Source organism: Oncorhynchus gorbuscha, linkage group LG18 (assembly GCF_021184085.1).
Source record: "Oncorhynchus gorbuscha isolate QuinsamMale2020 ecotype Even-year linkage group LG18, OgorEven_v1.0, whole genome shotgun sequence".
Classification (NCBI taxonomy): Eukaryota; Metazoa; Chordata; class Actinopteri; order Salmoniformes; family Salmonidae; genus Oncorhynchus; species Oncorhynchus gorbuscha.
The window spans coordinates 81,370,268-81,392,711 of record NC_060190.1 but is presented as its reverse complement, the minus strand read 5'-3'; the positions used below and the strand labels follow the sequence as shown (position 1 = coordinate 81,392,711).

Genomic DNA, 22,444 nt, shown 5'->3' with positions numbered 1-22,444 from the left:
TTGGGGGTGGAGTTTACTGTTGGGATGTTTGTGTGAGAGGTTGGGGTGGAGTTTACTGTTGGGATGTTTGTGTGAGAGGTTGGGGGTGGAGTTTACTGTTGGGATGTTTGTGTGAGAGGTTGGGGGTGGAGTTTACTGTTGGGATGTTTGTGTGAGAGGTTGGGGGTGGAGTTTACTGTTGGGATGTTTGTGTGAGAGGTTGGGGGTGGAGTTTACTGTTGGGATGTTTGTGTGAGAGGTTGGGGGTGGAGTTTACTGTTGGGATGTTTGTGTGAGAGGTTGGGGGTGGAGTTTACGGTTGGGATGTTTGTGTGAGAGGTTGGGGGTGGAGTTTACTGTTGGGATGTTTGTGTGAGAGGTTGGGGGTGGAGTTTACTGTTGGGATGTTTGTGTGAGAGGTTGGGGGTGGAGTTTACTGTTGGGATGTTTGTGTGAGAGGTTGGGGGTGGAGTTTTTACTGTTGGGATGTTTGTGTGAGAGGTTGGGGGTGGAGTTTACTGTTGGGATGTTTGTGTGAGAGGTTGGGGGTGGAGTTTACTGTTGGAATGTTTTTAATAAGTGCAGGTATTCGAAGAAGGAAAAGGCCAAACGTGTCAAACGTGTGTTGTAGAAGTGGTGAGGTTTTGGTTATTGTGATGTGTGGTGATGTTTTGTGTTGTGGGGTAGAGGGCAAGGTGAGGATGCAGTACAGGGGATATTTGTTTTTTAAAGGTGGTTGGGGGGGGTTAATGTGGTGAGGTTTTAATTAAATGAGGATGTTTCATTAAAGAAAGACAAACAGTCAAAAGTCTCTCCCTCTTCTCTCAATTCAATTCAAATGGTCCCCATCTCTCTCTCCCTCCCCTCTTCCTATCTCTCTCTCTCCCTGCTACATCTCTATTTTCCCCCATCTCTCTCTCTCTCCCCTCTTCCTATCTCTCTCTCTCCCTGCTACATCTCTATTTTCCCCCATCTCTCTCTCTCTCCCCTCTTCCTATCTCTCTCTCTCCCTGCTACATCTCTATTTTCCCCCATCTCTCTCTCTCTCCCCTCTTCCTATCTCTCTCTCTCCCTGCTACATCTCTATTTTCCCCCATCTCTCTCTCTCTCCCCTCTTCCTATCTCTCTCTCTCCCTGCTACATCTCTATTTTCCCCCATCTCTCTCTCTCCCCTCATCCTATCTCTCTCTCTCCCTGCTACATCTCTATTTTCCCCATCTCTCTCTCCCCTCTTCCTATCTCTCTCTCTCCCTGCTACATCTCTCTTTTCCCCCATTGCTCTCTCTTTCTCTCTCTATTCCCTCCATGAATATTCTAACCTGTCAGCTAATGTTGTTTTGGTGTGTTGTCTAGAGTGCGGCTGTGTGAATGGAGAATGTAACAACGGTCCTGATGGGAACGGAGAGTGCTACTGCCAGCCGCCGTACACTGGACCCAGGTGTGAACAAGGTAACCCCGCCTCCTTACATCAGATACAGTGGGGCAAAAAAGTATTTAGTCAGCCACCAATTGTGCAAGTTCTCCCACTTAAAAAGATGAGATAGGCCTATAATTTTCATCACAGGTACACATTTTCCACCATAATTTGCAAATATATTAATTAAAAATCCTACAATGTGATATTCTGGATTTTTTTCTTCTAATTTTGTCTGTCATAGTTGAAGTGTACCTATGATGAAAATTACAGGCCTCTCTCATCTTTTTAAGTGGGAGGACTTGCACAATTAGTGGCTGACTAAATACTTTTTGCCCCACTGTACATGAATGGGTTGTGCCCCAAATAACACCCTATCCCCTAAATAGTCCACTTCTTTTGGCCAGAGCTCTATGGGCCCTAATCAAAAGTAGTGCACTATGTAGGGAATAGGGTGCCATTTGTGATACAGACCAGATATAGTCCATTGATATTCACCCTTACAAAAAAAGTGATGATTTCACATGGAAAATCGTGTTAAAACGTGTTTTTTTTTGAAGACCTGAACACGTTTATCACATATGTAGTTTCATGTTGTTTTACATGTTGTCACGTTATCACATTGACTTCAGATGTGATTACATACCTCTTTTGGAACATTTCACATGTGAATTTGTAAGTCGCTCTGGATAAGAGCGTCTGCTAAATGACTTAAATGTAAATGTAAATGTAAATACATGTATTTTTTAAAAGGAAACCCAGTTTTCACCGTGTTCTGGACCAGACAAGCTTTCAAAAAATAAAATTAATTGGTTGATAATTGTTATCTTGTTCTCATTTAGTGATCTCATTTAGTGATCTCATTTAGTGTTCTCATTTAGTGATCCCATTTAGTGATGTCATTTAATGATCCCATTTAGTGATCCCATTTAGTGATCCCATTTAGTGATCCCATTTAGTGATGTCATTTAGTGATCTCATTTAGTGATGTCATTTAGTGATGTCATTTAGTGATCCCATTTAGTGATCTCATTTAGTGATGGATGTCATTTAGTGATCTCATTTAGTGATCTCATTTAGTGATCCCATTTAGTGATCTCATTTAGTGATCTCATTTAGTGATCCCATTTAGTGATCCCATTTAGTGATCTCATTTAGTGATGTCATTTAGTGATCTCATTTCGTGATCCCATTTAGTGATCTCATTTAGTGATCTAATTTAGTGATCTCATTTAGTGATGTCATTTAGTGATGTCATTTAGTGATCCCATTTAGTGATGTCATTTAGTGATCTCATTTAGTGATGTCATTTAGTGATGTCATTTAGTGATCTCATTTAGTGATCTCATTTAGTGATGTCATTTAGTGATGTCATTTAGTGATGTCATTTAGTGAAAGGTACTTCAGTACTGTAGGTTGGTGTCTACTGATGATGTGTATTGTGTTTCCTCCAGTCTCTGCTGCCTGTAAGAACTGCAGTGCCTACTCCCACTGTAAAGGAGTGGCAGAGAACTCCGTGTGTCAATGTCTTCCTGGGTTTCACAAGACTGGAGACCGTTGCTCAGGTGACAGAGTTCATACATATCACTAGGGTGACAAAATTCTGCTAACTTTCCCAAAATTCATATGCTGGTCATTTATATTATATTCTGCTCTGTTCCATTCCATTCTGCTCTTTTCTATTTTATTCCATTCTGTTCTATCCTGTTCTATCCTGTTCTGTTCTGTTCTGTTCTATCCTGTTCTATCATGTTCTATTCTGTTCTATTCTGTTCTATTTTGTTCTATTCTGTTCTGTTATAATATATTCTGTTCTATTCTGTTCTATTCTGTTCTATTCTGTTCTATTCTGTTCTATCATGTTCTATCCTGTTCTGTTATAATATATTCTGTTCTATTCTGTTCTATTCTGTTCTATTCTGTTCTATCCTGTTCTGTTCTGTTCTATCGTGTTCTATTCTGCTCTATTCTGTTCTATTCTGTTCTATTCTGTTCTATTCTGTTCTATCCTGTTCTATCGTGTTCTATTCTGCTCTATTCTGTTCTATTCTGTTCTATTCTGTTCTATTCTGTTCTATCCTCTTCTATCATGTTCTATTCTGCTCTATTCTGTTCTATTCTGTTCTATTCTGTTCTATTCTGTTCTATTCTGTTCTATTATGTTCTATTCTGTTCTATTCTGTTCTATTCTGTTCTATTCTGTTCTATCATGTTCTATTCTGCTCTATTCTGTTCTATTCTGTTCTATTCTGTTATATTCTGTTCTATTCTGTTCTGTTCTGTTCTATTCTGTTCTGTTCTGTTCTATTCTGTTCTATCATGTTCTATTATGTTCTATTCTGTTCCATTCTGTTCTATTCTGTTCTGTTATAATATATCATGTTCTATTCTGTTCTATTCTGTTCTATTCTGTTCTATTCTGTTCTGTTATAATATATTCTGTTCTATTCTGTTCTATTCTGTTCTATTCTGTTCTGTTATAATATATTCTGTTCTATTCTGTTCTATCCTGTTCTGTTATAATATATTCTGTTCTATTCTGTTCTATTCTGTTCTATTCTGTTCTGTTATAATATATTATGTTCTATTCTGTTATATTATAATATATTCTGTTATATTCTGTACTATTCTGTTCTGTTATAATATATTATGTTCTATTCGGTTCTGTTATAATATATTCTGTTCTGTTCTGTTCTATCCTGTTCTATCATGTTCTATTCTGCTCTATTCTGCTCTATTCTGTTCTATTCTGTTCTATCCTGTTCTGTTCTGTTCTATTCTGTTCTATTCTGTTCTGTTCTGTTCTATTCTGTTCTATTCTGTTCTATCCTGTTCTGTTCTGTTCTGTTATAATATATTCTGTTCTATTCTGTTCTATCCTGTTCTGTTCTGTTCTGTTATAATATATTCTGTTCTATTCTGTTCTATTCTGTTCTATTCTGTTCTATCCTGTTCTATCCTGTTCTATTGTGTTCTATTCTGTTCTGTTATAATATATTCTGTTCTATTCTGTTCTATTCTGTTCTATTCTGTTCTATTCTGTTCTATCCTGTTCTATCCTGTTCTGTTATAATATATTCTGTTCTATTCTGTTCTATTCTGTTCTATTCTGTTCTATTCTGTTCTATCCTGTTCTGTTCTGTTCTATCGTGTTCTATTCTGCTCTATTCTGTTCTATTCTGTTCTATTCTGTTCTATCCTGTTCTATCGTGTTCTATTCTGCTCTATTCTGTTCTATTCTGTTCTATTCTGTTCTATTCTGTTCTATTCTGTTCTATCCTGTTCTATCATGTTCTATTCTGCTCTATTCTGTTCTATTCTGTTCTATTCTGTTCTATTCTGTTCTATTCTGTTCTATTATGTTCTATTCTGTTCTATTCTGTTCTATTCTGTTCTATCATGTTCTATTCTGCTCTATTCTGTTCTATTCTGTTCTATTCTGTTCTATTCTGTTCTATTCTGTTCTATTCTGTTCTGTTCTATTCTGTTCTATCATGTTCTATTATGTTCTATTCTGTTCCATTCTGTTCTATTCTGTTCTGTTATAATATATCATGTTCTATTCTGTTCTATTCTGTTCTATTCTGTTCTATTCTGTTCTGTTATAATATATTATGTTCTATTCTGTTATATTATAATATATTCTGTTATATTCTGTACTATTCTGTTCTGTTATAATATATTATGTTCTATTCGGTTCTGTTATAATATATTCTGTTCTGTTCTATCCTGTTCTATCATGTTCTATTCTGCTCTATTCTGCTCTATTCTGTTCTATTCTGTTCTATCCTGTTCTGTTCTGTTCTATTCTGTTCTATTCTGTTCTGTTCTGTTCTATCCTGTTCTGTTCTGTTCTGTTCTATTCTGTTCTATTCTGTTCTATCCTGTTCTATCCTGTTCTATTCTGTTCTATTCTGTTCTGTTATAATATATTCTGTTCTATTCTGTTCTATTCTGTTCTATTCTGTTCTATTCTGTTCTATTCTGTTCTATTCTGTTCTATTCTGTTCTATTCTGTTCTGTTATAATATATTCTGTTCTATTCTGTTCTATTCTGTTCTGTTATAATATATTCTGTTCTATTCTGTTCTATTCTGTTCTATTCTGTTCTGTTATAATATATTCTGTTCTATTCTGTTCTATTCTGTTCTGTTCTGTTCTGTTATAATATATTATGTTCTATTCTGTTATATTATAATATATTCTGTTATATTCTGTACTATTCTGTTCTGTTATAATATATTATGTTCTATTCGGTTCTGTTATAATATATTCTGTTCTGTTCTGTTCTATCCTGTTCTATCATGTTCTATTCTGCTCTATTCTGCTCTATTCTGTTCTATTCTGTTCTATCCTGTTCTGTTCTGTTCTATTCTGTTCTATTCTGTTCTGTTCTGTTCTATCCTGTTCTATCCTGTTCTATTCTGTTCTATTCTGTTCTGTTATAATATATTCTGTTCTATTCTGTTCTATTCTGTTCTATTCTGTTCTATTCTGTTCTATTCTGTTCTATTCTGTTCTGTTATAATATATTCTGTTCTATTCTGTTCTATTCTGTTCTGTTATAATATATTCTGTTCTATTCTGTTCTATTCTGTTCTATTCTGTTCTGTTATAATATATTCTGTTCTATTCTGTTCTATTCTGTTCTGTTATAATATATTCTGTTCTATTCTGTTCTATTCTGTTCTATTCTGTTCTGTTATAATATATTCTGCTCTATTCTGTTCTATTCTGCTCTATTCTGTTCTATTCTGTTCTATTCTGTTCTATTCTGTTCTATTCTGTTCTGTTATAATATATTCTGTTCTATTCTGTTCTATTCTGTTCTGTTATAATATATTCTGTTCTATTCTGTTCTATTCTGTTCTATTCTGTTCTGTTATAATATATTATGTTCTATTCTGTTATATTATAATATATTCTGTTATATTCTGTACTATTCTGTTCTGTTATAATATATTATGTTCTATTCGGTTCTGTTATAATATATTCTGTTCCATTCTGTACTATTCTGTTCTATTCTGTTCTATTCTGTTCTGTTATAATATATTCTGTTCCATTCTGTACTATTCTGTTCCATTCTGTTCTATTCTGTTCTGTTATAATATATTCTGTTCTATTCTGTTCAATTCTGTTCTGTTATAATATATTATGTTCTATTCTGTTCTATTCTGTTCTGTTATAATATATTATGTTCTATTCTGTTCTATTCTGTTCTGTTATAATATATTCTGTTCTATTCTGTTCTGTTATAATATATTCTGTTCTATTCTGTTCTATTCTGTTCTATTCTGTTCTGTTATAATATATTCTGTTCTATTCTGTTCTATTCTGTTCTGTTATAATATATTCTGTTCTATTCTGTTCTATTCTGTTCTATTCTGTTCTGTTATAATATATTCTGTTCTATTCTGTTCTATTCTGTTCTATTCTGTTCTGTTATAATATATTCTGTTCTATTCTGTTCTATCCTGTTCTATTCTGTTCTATTCTGTTCTGTTATAATATATTCTGATAATATATTCTGTTCTATTCTGTTCTATTCTGTTCTATTCTGTTCTGTTATAATATATTCTGTTCTATTCTGTTCTATCCTGTTCTATTCTGTTCTATTCTGTTCTGTTATAATATATTCTGTTCTATTCTGTTCTATCCTGTTCTATTCTGTTCTATTCTGTTCTATTCTGTTCTATTCTGTTCTATTCTGTTCTGTTATAATATATTCTGTTCTATTCTGTTCTATCCTGTTCTATTCTGTTCTGTTCTGTTCTGTTATAATATATTCTGTTCTATTCTGTTCTGTTATAATATATTCTGTTCTATTCTGTTCTATTCTGTTCTATTCTGTTCTATTCTGTTCTATTCTGTTCTATTCTGTTCTATTCTGTTCTGTTATAATATATTCTGTTCTATCCTGTTCTGTTCTGTTATAATATATTCTGTTCTATTCTGTTCTGTTATAATATATTATGTTCTATTCTGTTCTATTCTGTTCTATTCTGTTCTATTCTGTTCTATTCTGTTCTGTTCTGTTCTATTCTGTTCTATTCTGTTCTATTCTGTTCTATTCTGTTCTATTCTGTTCTGTTATAATATATTCTGTTCTATTCTGTTCTATTCTGTTCTGTTATAATATATTCTGTTCTATTCTGTTCTGTTCTGTTATAATACATTCTGTTCTATTCTGTTCTGTTATAATACATTCTGTTCTATTGTGTTCTATTCTGTTCAATTCTGTTCTGTTATAATATATTATGTTCTATTCTGTTCTGTTATAATACATTCTGTTCTATTCTGTTCTATTCTGTTTTGTTATAATATATTCTGTTCTATTCGGTTCTGTTATAATATATTCTGTTATATTCTGTTATATTATAATATATTCTGTTATATTCTCTTCTGTTATAATATATTCTGTTATATCCTGTTCTATTCTGTTCTGCTATAATATATTATGTTCTATTCTGTTCTATTCTGTTCTATTCTGTTCTATTCTGTTCTATCCTGTTCTATTCTGTTCTATTCTGTTCTATTCTGCTCTGTTCTATTATATTCTATTCTGTCCTGCTCTGTTCTATTCTGTTCTATTCTGCTCTGTTATATTCTATTCTGTTCTATTCTGTTCTATTCTATTCTGCTTTATTATTTTCTGCTCTATTCTATTATGTTCTGTTCTGCTCTGTTCTATTCTGTTCTATTAAATTATGTTCTTTTTTCTGTTCTGCTATAATATATTATGTTCTATTCTGTTCTATTCTGTTCTATCCTGTTCTATCCTGTTATATTCTGTTTTATTCAGTTTATTCTGCTCTGTTCTATTCTATTCTATTCTATTCTGCTCTGTTCTATTCTATTATATTATATTCTGCTCGGTTCTATTCTATTCTGCTCTGTTATATTCTGCTATATTCTATTCTGTCCTGCTCTGTTCTATTATATTCTATTCTGTCCTGCTCTGTTCTATTCTGTTCTATTCTGCTCTGTTATATTCTATTCTGTTCTATTCTGTTCTATTCTATTCTGCTTTATTATTTTCTGCTCTATTCTATTATGTTCTGTTCTGCTCTGTTCTATTCTGTTCTATTAAATTATGTTCTTTTCTGCTCTGTCCTGTTCTGTTCTTCTTCTGTTCTATTCTGTTCTATTAACTTCTGTTCTATTCTGTTATATTACATTCTGTTCTATTCAATTCTGTTCTATTCTGCTCTGTCCTGTCATGTTCTATTCTGTTATATTACATTCTGTTCTATTCTGTTATATTAAATTGTTTTATTCTGTTCTATTAACTTCTGTTCTATTCTATTCTGTTATATTAAATTCTGTTCTATTCTGCTCTGTCCTGTCCTGTTCTATTCTGCTCTGTCCTGTCCTGTTCTCTTCTGTTATATTACATTCTGCTCTGTCCTGTCCTGTTCTATTCTGTTATATTACATTCTGTTCTGTTCTGTTCTGTTCTATTCTGTTATATTACATTCTGTCCTGTTCTATTCTGTTATATTACATTCTGTTCTGCTCTGTTCTATTCTGTTATATTACATTCTGTTCTGCTCTGTTCTATTCTGTTATATTACATTCTGTTCTGCTCTGTTCTATTCTGTTATATTACATTCTGTTCTATTCTGTTATATTACATTCTGTTCTGTTCTATTCTGTTATATTACATTCTGTTCTATTCTGTTATATTACATTCTGTTCTATTCTGTTATATTACATTCTGTTCTGTTCTGTTCTATTCTGTTATATTAAATTCTGTTCTATTCTGCCCTGTTCTGTTCTGTTCTATTCTGTTCTATTAACTTCTGTTCTATTCTGTCCTATTCTGTTCTATTAACTTCTGTTCTATTCTGCTCTGTCCTGTTCTGCTCTATTCTGTTTCAATCTGTTCTATTCACTTGTATTATGTTCTATTCTGTTCTATTAAATTCTGTTCTATTCTGTTTTATTCTATTCTGCTGTGATCCCCTCCGTTCCATAATTAAATGTGTATATTATTTCCCAGGTTTTTGTTCTGCTAAACAATGTGATGTGAATGCGGACTGTTCTTGGCTGGGGGGGCGGCTGTTCCAGTGCCAGTGTAAGGCAGGTTACAAGGGGGATGGTCGGATGTGTGTTCCCATCAACCCATGTGACGAGGACAACGGAGGCTGTCCTCGCAATTCCACTGTCTGTGTCTATAATAGTCCTGGCAAGGTGAGTCTCTGTCTATACCAGCAGGGTAAAACTGTGTCTATTCCAGCAGGGTTAGTCTGTCTACACCAGCAGGGTTAGTCTGTATCTATACCAGCAGGGTTAGTCTGTGTCTATACCAGCAGGTTTAGTCTGTCTATACCAGCAGGGTTAGTCTGTATCTATACCAGCAGGGTTAGTCTGTGTCTACACCAGCAGGGTTAGTCTGTATCTATACCAGCAGGGTTAGTCTGTGTCTACACCAGCAGGGTTAGTCTGTATCTATACCAGCAGGGTTAGTCTGTGTCTATACCAGCAGGGTTAGTCTGTCTATACCAGCAGGGTTAGTCTGTCTATACCAGCAGGGTTAGTCTGTGTCTATACCAGCAGGTTTAGTCTGTCTATACCAGCAGGGTTAGTCTGTATCTATACCAGCAGGGTTAGTCTGTGTCTACACCAGCAGGGTTAGTCTGTGTCTACACCAGCAGGGTTAGTCTGTCTATACCAGCAGGGTTAGTCTGTGTCTACACCAGCAGGGTTAGTCTGTATCTATACCAGCAGGGTTAGTCTGTGTCTACACCAGCAGGGTTAGTCTGTATCTATACCAGCAGGGTTAGTCTGTGTCTATACCAGCAGGGTTAGTCTGTCTATACCAGCAGGGTTAGTCTGTCTATACCAGCAGGGTTAGTCTGTATCTATACCAGCAGCGTTAGTCTTTCTATTCCAGCAGGGTTAGTCTGTATCTATACCAGCAGGGTTAGTCTGTATTACATTTACATTTAAGTCATTTAGCAGACGCTCTTATCCAGAGCGACTTACAAATTGGTGCATTCACCTTATGACATCCTGTATCTATACCAGCAGGGTTATCTGTATCTATACCAGCAGGATTAGTCTGTATCTATACCAGCAGGGTTAGTCTGTCTATACCAGCAGGGTTAGTCTGGGTCTATACCAGCAGGGTTAGTCTGTCTATACCAGCAGGGTTAGTCTGTATCTATACCAGCAGGGTTAAACTGTCTATTCCAGCAGGGTTAGTCTGTCTATACAAGCAGGGTCAGTCTGTATCTATACCAGCAGGGTTAGTATGTGTCTATACCAGCAGGGTTAGTCTGTATCTATACCAGCAGGGTTAAACTGTCTATTCCAGCAGGGTTAGTCTGTCTATACAAGCAGGGTCAGTCTGTATCTATACCAGCAGGGTTAGTCTGTGTCTATACCAGCAGGGTTAGTCTGTATCTAAACCAGCAGGGTCAGTCTGTAGCTATACCAGCAGGGTTAGTCTGTCTATACCAGCAGGGTTAGTCTGTATCTATACCAGCAGGGTTAGTCTGTATCTATACCAGCAGGGTTAGTCTGTGTCTATACCAGCAGGGTTAGTCTGTCTATACCAGCAGGGTTAGTCTGTGTATATACCAGCAGGGTTAGTCTGTGTCTATACCAGCAGGGTTAGTCTGAATCTAAACCAGCTGGGTCAGTCTGTAGCTATACCAGCAGGGTGAGTCTGTCTATACCAGCAGGGTTACACTTTGTCTATTCCAGCAGGGTTAGTCTGTCTATACCAGCAGGGTAAAACTGTGTCTATTCCAGCAGGGTTAGTCTGTATCTATACCAGCAGGGTTAGTCTGTGTCTATACCAGCAGAGTTAGTCTGTCTATACCAGCAGGGTTAGTCTGTGTCTATACCAGCAGGTTTAGTCTGTCTATACCAGCAGGGTTAGTCTGTATCTATACCAGCAGGGTTAGTCTGTGTCTACACCAGCAGGGTTAGTCTGTATCTATAGCAGCAGGGTTAGTCTGTGTCTACACCAGCAGGGTTAGTCTGTATCTATACCAGCAGGGTTAGTCTGTGTCTATACCAGCAGGATTAGTCTGTCTATACCAGCAGGGTTAGTCTGTCTATACCAGCAGGGTTAGTCTGTATCTATACCAGCAGGGTTAGTCTGTCTATTCCAGCAGGGTTAGTCTGTATCTATACCAGCAGGGTTAGTCTGTATCTATACCAGCAGGGTTAGTCTGTATCTATACCAGCAGGATTAGTCTGTATCTATACCAGCAGGGTTAGTCTGTCTATACCAGCAGGGTTAGTATGTGTCTATACCAGCAGGGTTAGTCTGTCTATACCAGCAGGGTTAGTCTGTCTATACCAGCAGGGTTAGTCTGTATCTATACCAGCAGGGTTAGTCTGTATCTATACCAGCAGGGTTAAACTGTCTATTCCAGCAGGGTTAGTCTGTCTATAACAGCAGGGTTAGTGTGTCTATACAAGCAGGATTAGTCTGTATCTATACCAGCAGGGTTAGTCTGTATCTATACCAGCAGGGTTAGTCTGTGTCTATACCAGCAGGGTTAGTCTGTATCTAAACCAGCAGGGTCAGTCTGTAGCTATACCAGCAGGGTTAGTCTGTCTATACCAGCAGGGTTAGTCTGTATCTATACCAGCAGGGTTAGTCTGTATCTATACCAGCAGGGTTAGTCTGTGTCTATACCAGCAGGGTTAGTCTGTCTATACCAGCAGGGTTAGTCTGTGTATATACCAGCAGGGTTAGTCTGTGTCTATACCAGCAGGGTTAGTCTGAATCTAAACCAGCTGGGTCAGTCTGTAGCTATACCAGCAGGGTGAGTCTGTCTATACCAGCAGGGTTACACTTTGTCTATTCCAGCAGGGTTAGTCTGTCTATACCAGCAGGGTAAAACTGTGTCTATTCCAGCAGGGTTAGTCTGTATCTATACCAGCAGGGTTAGTCTGTGTCTATACCAGCAGAGTTAGTCTGTCTATACCAGCAGGGTTAGTCTGTGTCTATACCAGCAGGTTTAGTCTGTCTATACCAGCAGGGTTAGTCTGTATCTATACCAGCAGGGTTAGTCTGTGTCTACACCAGCAGGGTTAGTCTGTATCTATAGCAGCAGGGTTAGTCTGTGTCTACACCAGCAGGGTTAGTCTGTATCTATACCAGCAGGGTTAGTCTGTGTCTATACCAGCAGGATTAGTCTGTCTATACCAGCAGGGTTAGTCTGTCTATACCAGCAGGGTTAGTCTGTATCTATACCAGCAGGGTTAGTCTGTCTATTCCAGCAGGGTTAGTCTGTATCTATACCAGCAGGGTTAGTCTGTATCTATACCAGCAGGGTTAGTCTGTATCTATACCAGCAGGATTAGTCTGTATCTATACCAGCAGGGTTAGTCTGTCTATACCAGCAGGGTTAGTATGTGTCTATACCAGCAGGGTTAGTCTGTCTATACCAGCAGGGTTAGTCTGTCTATACCAGCAGGGTTAGTCTGTATCTATACCAGCAGGGTTAGTCTGTATCTATACCAGCAGGGTTAAACTGTCTATTCCAGCAGGGTTAGTCTGTCTATAACAGCAGGGTTAGTGTGTCTATACCAGCAGGATTAGTCTGTATCTATACCAGCAGGGTTAGTCTGTATCTATACCAGCAGGGTTAGTCTGTATCTATACCAGCAGGGTTAGTCTGTATCTATACCAGCAGGGTTAGTCTGTATCTATACCAGCAGGGTTAGTCTGTATCTATACCAGCAGGATTAGTCTGTATCTATACCAGCAGGGTTAGTCTGTCTATACCAGCAGGGTTAGTCTGTGTCTATACCAGCAGGGTTAGTCTGTCTATACCAGCAGGGTTAGTCTGTCTATACCAGCAGGGTTAATCTGTATCTATACCAGCAGGGTTAGTCTGTATCTATACCAGCAGGGTTAGTGTCTCTATACCAGCAGGGTTAGTCTGTCTATACCAGCAGGGTCAGTCTGTGTCTATACCAGCAGGGTTAGTCTGTCTATACCAGCAGGGTTAAACTTTGTCTATTCAAGCAGGGTTAGTCTGTCTATACCAGCAGGGTCAGTCTGTATCTATACCAGCAGGGTTAGTCTGTATCTATACCAGCAGGGTTAGTCTGTCTGTACCAGCAGGGTTAGTCTGTCTATACCAGCAGGGTTAGTCTGTCTATGCCAGCAGGGTCAGTCTGTCTGTACCAGCAGGGCTAGTCTGTCTATACCAGCAGAGTTAAACTTTGTCTATTCCAGCAGGGTTAGTCTGTCTATACAAGCAGGGTCAGTCTGTATCTATACCAGCAGGGTTAGTCTATATCTATACCAGCAGGGTTATTCTGTATCTAAATCAGCAGGGTCAGTCTGTAGCTATACCAGCAGGGTTAGTCTGTCTATACCAGCAGGGTTAGTCTGTATCTATACCAGCAGGGTTAGTCTGTATCTATACCAGCAGGGTTAGTCTGTGTCTATACCAGCAGGGTTAGTCTGTGTATATACCAGCAGGGTTAGTCTGTCTATACCAGCAGGGTTAAACTTTGTCTATTCCAGCAGGGTTAGTCTGTCTATACCAGCAGGGCCAGTCTGTATCTATACCAGCAGGGTTAGTCTGTATCTATACCAGCAGGGTTAGTCTGTCTGTACCAGCAGGGTTAGTCTGTCTATACCAGCAGGGTTAGTATGTATCTATACCAGCAGGGTTAGTCTGTCTATACCAGCAGGGTTAGTCTGTATCTATACCAGCAGGGTTAGTCTGTATCTATACCAGCAGGGTTAGTCTGTATCTATACCAGCAGGGTTAGTCTGTATCTATACCAGCAGGGTTAGTCTGTCTGTACCAGCAGGGTTAGTCTGTCTGTACCGGCAGGGTTAGTCTGTCTGTACCAGCAGGGTTAGTCTGTGTCTATACCAGCAGGGTTAGTCTGTATGTACCAGCAGGGTTAGTCTGTGTCTATACCAGCAGGGTTAGTCTGTATCTATACCAGCAGGGTTAGTCTGTATCTATACCAGCAGGGTTAGTCTGTCTATACCAGCAGGGTTAGTCTGTCTATACCAGCAGGGTTAGTCTGTATCTATACCAGCAGGGTTAGTTTCTCTATACCAGCAGGGTTAGTCTGTCTATACCAGCAGGGTCAGTCTGTGTCTATACCAGCAGGGTTAGTCTGTCTATACCAGCAGGGTTAGTCTGTATCTATACCAGCAGGGTTAGTCTGTGTCTATACCAGCAGGGTTAGTCTGTCTATACCAGCAGGGTTAGTCTGTATCTATACCAGCAGGGTTAGTCTGTGTCTATACCAGCAGGGTTAGTCTGTCTATACCAGCAGGGTTAGTCTGTCTATACCAGCAGGGTTAGTCTGTATCTATACCAGCAGGGTTAGTCTGTATCTATACCAGCAGGGTTAGTTTCTCTATACCAGCAGGGTTAGTCTGTCTATACCAGCAGGGTCAGTCTGTGTCTATACCAGCAGGGTTAAACTTTGTCTATTCCAGCAGGGTTAGTCTGTCTATACCAGCAGGGTCAGTCTGTATCTATACCAGCAGGGTTAGTCTGTATCTATACCAGCAGGGTTAGTCTGTCTATACCAGCAGGGTTAGTCTGTCTATGCCAGCAGGGTCAGTCTGTCTGTACCAGCAGGGCTAGTCTGTCTATACCAGCAGAGTTAAACTTTGTCTATTCCAGCAGGGTTAGTCTGTTATACAAGCAGGGTCAGTCTGTATCTATACCAGCAGGGTTAGTCTGTATCTATACCAGCAGGGTTATTCTGTATCTAAATCAGCAGGGTCAGTCTGTAGCTATACCAGCAGGGTTAGTCTGTATCTATACCAGCAGGGTTAGTCTGTGTCTATACCAGCAGGGTTAGTCTGTGTATATACCAGCAGGGTTAGTCTGTCTATACCAGCAGGGTTAAACTTTGTCTATTCCAGCAGGGTTAGTCTGTCTATACCAGCAGGGTCAGTCTGTATCTATACCAGCAGGGTTAGTCTGTATCTATACCAGCAGGGTTAGTCTGTCTGTACCAGCAGGGTTAGTCTGTCTGTACCGGCAGGGTTAGTCTGTCTGTACCAGCAGGGTTAGTCTGTGTCTGTACCAGCAGGGTTAGTCTGTCTGTACCAGCAGGGTTAGTCTGTGTCTGTACCAGCAGGGTTAGTCTGTCTGTACCAGCAGGGTTAGTCTGTGTCTATACCAGCAGGGTTAGTCTGTATCTATACCAGCAGGGTTAGTCTGTATCTATACCAGCAGGGTTAGTCTGTCTATACCAGCAGGGTTAGTCTGTCTATACCAGCAGGGTTAGTCTGTATCTATACCAGCAGGGTTAGTTTCTCTATACCAGCAGGGTTAGCCTGTCTATACCAGCAGGGTCAGTCTGTGTCTATACCAGCAGGGTTAGTCTGTCTATACCAGCAGGGTTAGTCTGTGTCTATACCAGCAGGGTTAGTCTGTGTCTATACCAGCAGGGTTAGTCTATCTATACCAGCAGGGTTAGTCGGTATCTCTACCAGCAGGGTTAGTCTGTATCTATACCAGCAGGGTTAGTCTGTGTCTATAACAGCAGGGTTAGTGTGTGTCTATAGCAGCAGGGTTAGTCTGTATCTATACCAGCAGGGTCAGTCTGTATCTATACCAGCAGGGTTAGTCGGTATCTATACCAGCAGGGTTAGTCTCTCTATACCAGCAGGGTTAGTCTCTCTATACCAGCAGGGTTAGTCTCTCTATACCAGCAGGGTTAGTCTCTCTATACCAGCAGGGTTAGTCTGTATCTATACCAGCAGGGTTAGTCTGTCTATACCAGCAGGGTTAGTCTGTATCTATACCAGCAGGGTTAGTCTGTCTATACCAACAGGGTTAGTCTGTCTATTCCAGCAGGGTTAGTCTGTATCTATACCAGCAGGGTCAGTCTGTATCTATACCAGCAGGGTTAGTCTGTATCTATACCAGCAGGGTTAGTCTGTGTCTAACCAGCAGGGTTAGTCTGTGTCTATACCAGCAGGGTTAGTCTGTATCTATACCAGCAGGGTTACTCTGTCTATACCAGCAGGGTTAGTCGGTATCTCTACCAGCAGGGTTAGTCTGTATCTATACCAGCAGGGCTGGTCTGTATCTATACCAGCAGGTTTAGTCTGTGTCTATTCCAGCAGGGTTAGTCTGTCTATACCAGCAGGGTTAGTCTGTCTATACCATCAGGGCTAGTCTGTCTATACCATCAGGGCTAGTCTGTCTATACCAGCAGGGTTAGTCTGTCTATACCAGCAGGGTTGGTCTGTGTCTATAACAGCAGGGTTAGTCTGTCTATACCAGCAGGGTTAGTCTGTATCTTTTCCAGCAGGGTTAGTCTGTCTATACCAGCAGGGTTAGTCTGTCTATTCCAGCAGGGTTAGTCTGTATCTATACCAGCAGGGTCAGTCTGTATCTATACCAGCAGGGTTAGTCTGTATCTATACCAGCACGGTTAGTCTGTGTCTAACCAGCAGGGTTAGTCTGTGTCTATACCAGCAGGGTTAGTCTGTATCTATACCAGCAGGGTTAGTCTGTCTATACCAGCAGGGTTAGTCGGTATCTATACCAGCAGGGTTAGTCTGTGTCTATAACAGCAGGGTTAGTGTGTGTCTATAGCAGCAGGGTTAGTCTGTATCTATACCAGCAGGGTCAGTCTGTATCTATACCAGCAGGGTTAGTCGGTATCTATACCAGCAGGGTTAGTCTCTCTATACCAGCAGGGTTAGTCTCTCTATACCAGCAGGGTTAGTCTCTCTATACCAGCAGGGTTAGTCTCTCTATACCAGCAGGGTTAGTCTGTCTATACCAGCAGGGTTAGTCTGTATCTATACCAGCAGGGTTAGTCTGTCTATACCAGCAGGGTTAGTCTGTGTCTATACCAGCAGGGTTAGTCTGTGTCTATACCAGCAGGGTTAGTCTGTATCTATACCAGCAGGATTAGTCTGTATCTATACCAGCAGGGTTAGTCTGTGTCTATACCAGCAGGGTCAGTCTGTATCTATACCAGCAGGGTTAGTCGGTATCTATACCAGCAGGGTTAGTCTCTCTATACCAGCAGGGTTAGTCTCTCTATACCAGCAGGGTTAGTCTGTCTATACCAGCAGGGTTAGTCTGTATCTATACCAGAAGGGTTAGTCTGTCTATAGCAGCAGGGTTAGTCTGTATCTATACCAGCAGGGTTAGTCTGTCTATACCAGCAGGGTTAGTATGTATCTATACCAGCAGGGTCAGTCTGTCTATACCAGCAGGGTTAGTCTGTCTGTACCAGCAGGGTTAGTCTGTATCTATACCAGCAGGGTTAGTTTGTATCTATACCAGCAGGGTCAGTCTGTCTGTACCAGCAGGGTTAGTCTGTATCTATACCAGTAGGGTTAGTCTCTATCTATACCAGCAGGGTTAGTCTGTATCTATACCAGCAGGGTTAGTCTGTATCTATGCCAGCAGGATTAGTCTGTATCTATACCAGCAGGGTTAGTCTGTGTCTATACCAGCAGGGTTAGTCTGTGTCTATACCAGCAGGGTTAGTCTGTGTCTATGCCAGCAGGGTCAGTCTGTCTATACCAGCAGGGTTAGTCTGTATCTATACCAGCAGGGTTAGTCTGTATCTATACCAGCAGGGTTAGTCGGTATCTCTACCAGCAGGGTTAGTCTGTATCTATACCAGCAGGGCTGGTCTGTATCTATACCAGCAGGTTTAGTCTGTGTCTATTCCAGCAGGGTTAGTCTGTCTATACCAGCAGGGTTAGTCTGTCTATACCATCAGGGCTAGTCTGTCTATACCATCAGGGCTAGTCTGTCTATACCAGCAGGGTTAGTCTGTCTATACCAGCAGGGTTGGTCTGTGTCTATAACAGCAGGGTTAGTCTGTCTATACCAGCAGGGTTAGTCTGTATCTTTTCCAGCAGGGTTAGTCTGTCTATACCAGCAGGGTTAGTCTGTCTATTCCAGCAGGGTTAGTCTGTATCTATACCAGCAGGGTCAGTCTGTATCTATACCAGCAGGGTTAGTCTGTATCTATACCAGCAGGGTTAGTCTGTGTCTAACCAGCAGGGTTAGTCTGTGTCTATACCAGCAGGGTTAGTCTGTATCTATACCAGCAGGGTTAGTCTGTCTATACCAGCAGGGTTAGTCGGTATCTCTACCAGCAGGGTTAGTCTGTATCTATACCAGCAGGGTTAGTCTGTGTCTATAACAGCAGGGTTAGTGTGTGTCTATAGCAGCAGGGTTAGTCTGTATCTATACCAGCAGGGTCAGTCTGTATCTATACCAGCAGGGTTAGTCGGTATCTATACCAGCAGGGTTAGTCTCTCTATACCAGCAGGGTTAGTCTCTCTATACCAGCAGGGTTAGTCTCTCTATACCAGCAGGGTTAGTCTCTCTATACCAGCAGGGTTAGTCTGTCTATACCAGCAGGGTTAGTCTGTATCTATACCAGCAGGGTTAGTCTGTCTATACCAGCAGGGTTAGTCTGTGTCTATACCAGCAGGGTTAGTCTGTGTCTATACCAGCAGGGTTAGTCTGTATCTATACCAGCAGGATTAGTCTGTATCTATACCAGCAGGGTTAGTCTGTGTCTATACCAGCAGGGTCAGTCTGTATCTATACCAGCAGGGTTAGTCGGTATCTATACCAGCAGGGTTAGTCTCTCTATACCAGCAGGGTTAGTCTCTCTATACCAGCAGGGTTAGTCTGTCTATACCAGCAGGGTTAGTCTGTATCTATACCAGAAGGGTTAGTCTGTCTATAGCAGCAGGGTTAGTCTGTATCTATACCAGCAGGGTTAGTCTGTCTATACCAGCAGGGTTAGTATGTATCTATACCAGCAGGGTCAGTCTGTCTATACCAGCAGGGTTAGTCTGTCTGTACCAGCAGGGTTAGTCTGTATCTATACCAGCAGGGTTAGTTTGTATCTATACCAGCAGGGTCAGTCTGTCTGTACCAGCAGGGTTAGTCTGTATCTATACCAGCAGGGTTAGTCTCTATCTATACCAGCAGGGTTAGTCTGTATCTATACCAACAGGGTTAGTCTGTATCTATGCCAGCAGGATTAGTCTGTATCTATACCAGCAGGGTTAGTCTGTGTCTATACCAGCAGGGTTAGTCTGTGTCTATACCAGCAGGGTTAGTCTGTGTCTATGCCAGCAGGGTTAGTCTGTGTCTACACCAGCAGGGTTAGTCTGTATCTATACCAGCAGGGTTAGTCTGTGTCTATACCAGCAGGGTTAGTCTGTGTCTATACCAGCAGGATTAGTCTGTATCTATACCAGCAGGGTTAGTCTGTGTCTATACCAGCAGGGTCAGTCTGTATCTATACCAGCAGGGTTAGTCGGTATCTATACCAGCAGGGTTAGTCTCTCTATACCAGCAGGGTTAGTCTCTCTATACCAGCAGGGTTAGTCTGTCTATACCAGCAGGGTTAGTCTGTATCTATACCAGAAGGGTTAGTCTGTCTATAGCAGCAGGGTTAGTCTGTATCTATACCAGCAGGGTTAGTCTGTCTATACCAGCAGGGTTAGTATGTATCTATACCAGCAGGGTCAGTCTGTCTATACCAGCAGGGTTAGTCTGTCTGTACCAGCAGGGTTAGTCTGTATCTATACCAGCAGGGTTAGTTTGTATCTATACCAGCAGGGTCAGTCTGTCTGTACCAGCAGGGTTAGTCTGTATCTATACCAGTAGGGTTAGTCTCTATCTATACCAGCAGGGTTAGTCTGTATCTATACCAGCAGGGTTAGTCTGTATCTATGCCAGCAGGATTAGTCTGTATCTATACCAGCAGGGTTAGTCTGTGTCTATACCAGCAGGGTTAGTCTGTGTCTATACCAGCAGGGTTAGTCTGTGTCTATGCCAGCAGGGTCAGTCTGTCTATACCAGCAGGGTTAGTCTGTATCTATACCAGCAGGGTTAGTCTGTATCTATACCAGCAGGGTTAGTCGGTATCTCTACCAGCAGGGTTAGTCTGTATCTATACCAGCAGGGCTGGTCTGTATCTATACCAGCAGGTTTAGTCTGTGTCTATTCCAGCAGGGTTAGTCTGTCTATACCAGCAGGGTTAGTCTGTCTATACCATCAGGGCTAGTCTGTCTATACCATCAGGGCTAGTCTGTCTATACCAGCAGGGTTAGTCTGTCTATACCAGCAGGGTTGGTCTGTGTCTATAACAGCAGGGTTAGTCTGTCTATACCAGCAGGGTTAGTCTGTATCTTTTCCAGCAGGGTTAGTCTGTCTATACCAGCAGGGTTAGTCTGTCTATTCCAGCAGGGTTAGTCTGTATCTATACCAGCAGGGTCAGTCTGTATCTATACCAGCAGGGTTAGTCTGTATCTATACCAGCAGGGTTAGTCTGTGTCTAACCAGCAGGGTTAGTCTGTGTCTATACCAGCAGGGTTAGTCTGTATCTATACCAGCAGGGTTAGTCTGTCTATACCAGCAGGGTTAGTCGGTATCTCTACCAGCAGGGTTAGTCTGTATCTATACCAGCAGGGTTAGTCTGTGTCTATAACAGCAGGGTTAGTGTGTGTCTATAGCAGCAGGGTTAGTCTGTATCTATACCAGCAGGGTCAGTCTGTATCTATACCAGCAGGGTTAGTCGGTATCTATACCAGCAGGGTTAGTCTCTCTATACCAGCAGGGTTAGTCTCTCTATACCAGCAGGGTTAGTCTCTCTATACCAGCAGGGTTAGTCTCTCTATACCAGCAGGGTTAGTCTGTCTATACCAGCAGGGTTAGTCTGTATCTATACCAGCAGGGTTAGTCTGTCTATACCAGCAGGGTTAGTCTGTGTCTATACCAGCAGGGTTAGTCTGTGTCTATACCAGCAGGGTTAGTCTGTATCTATACCAGCAGGATTAGTCTGTATCTATACCAGCAGGGTTAGTCTGTGTCTATACCAGCAGGGTCAGTCTGTATCTATACCAGCAGGGTTAGTCGGTATCTATACCAGCAGGGTTAGTCTCTCTATACCAGCAGGGTTAGTCTCTCTATACCAGCAGGGTTAGTCTGTCTATACCAGCAGGGTTAGTCTGTATCTATACCAGAAGGGTTAGTCTGTCTATAGCAGCAGGGTTAGTCTGTATCTATACCAGCAGGGTTAGTCTGTCTATACCAGCAGGGTTAGTATGTATCTATACCAGCAGGGTCAGTCTGTCTATACCAGCAGGGTTAGTCTGTCTGTACCAGCAGGGTTAGTCTGTATCTATACCAGCAGGGTTAGTTTGTATCTATACCAGCAGGGTCAGTCTGTCTGTACCAGCAGGGTTAGTCTGTATCTATACCAGCAGGGTTAGTCTCTATCTATACCAGCAGGGTTAGTCTGTATCTATACCAGCAGGGTTAGTCTGTATCTATGCCAGCAGGATTAGTCTGTATCTATACCAGCAGGGTTAGTCTGTGTCTATACCAGCAGGGTTAGTCTGTGTCTATACCAGCAGGGTTAGTCTGTGTCTATGCCAGCAGGGTCAGTCTGTCTATACCAGCAGGGTTAGTCTGTATCTATACCAGCAGGGTTAGTCGGTATCTATACCAGCAGGGTTAGTCTCTCTATACCAGCAGGGTTAGTCTCTCTATACCAGCAGGGTTAGTCTGTCTATACCAGCAGGGTTAGTCTGTATCTATACCAGAAGGGTTAGTCTGTCTATAGCAGCAGGGTTAGTCTGTATCTATACCAGCAGGGTTAGTCTGTCTATACCAGCAGGGTTAGTATGTATCTATACCAGCAGGGTCAGTCTGTCTATACCAGCAGGGTTAGTCTGTCTGTACCAGCAGGGTTAGTCTGTATCTATACCAGCAGGGTTAGTTTGTATCTATACCAGCAGGGTCAGTCTGTCTGTACCAGCAGGGTTAGTCTGTATCTATACCAGCAGGGTTAGTCTCTATCTATACCAGCAGGGTTAGTCTGTATCTATACCAGCAGGGTTAGTCTGTATCTATGCCAGCAGGATTAGTCTGTATCTATACCAGCAGGGTTAGTCTGTGTCTATACCAGCAGGGTTAGTCTGTGTCTATACCAGCAGGGTTAGTCTGTGTCTATGCCAGCAGGGTCAGTCTGTCTATACCAGCAGGGTTAGTCTGTATCTATACCAGCAGGGTTAGTCTGTGTCTATAC

The 22,444-nt window shown here is 40.9% G+C and overlaps 1 protein-coding gene across 1 annotated transcript in view; it reads left to right on the top strand.

Annotated features, from left to right (window-relative positions):
• Positions 1–22,444, top strand: part of LOC124004217 (stabilin-1-like) — a 118,636-nt gene that overhangs the window by 16,086 nt on the left and 80,106 nt on the right. Inside the window, exons 5-7 of the mRNA XM_046312980.1 lie at positions 1,333–1,428; positions 2,848–2,958; positions 9,396–9,586. Of these exons, the coding sequence (XP_046168936.1) occupies positions 1,333–1,428; positions 2,848–2,958; positions 9,396–9,586 (398 nt within the window). The remainder of the gene's footprint in view (positions 1–1,332; positions 1,429–2,847; positions 2,959–9,395; positions 9,587–22,444) is intronic.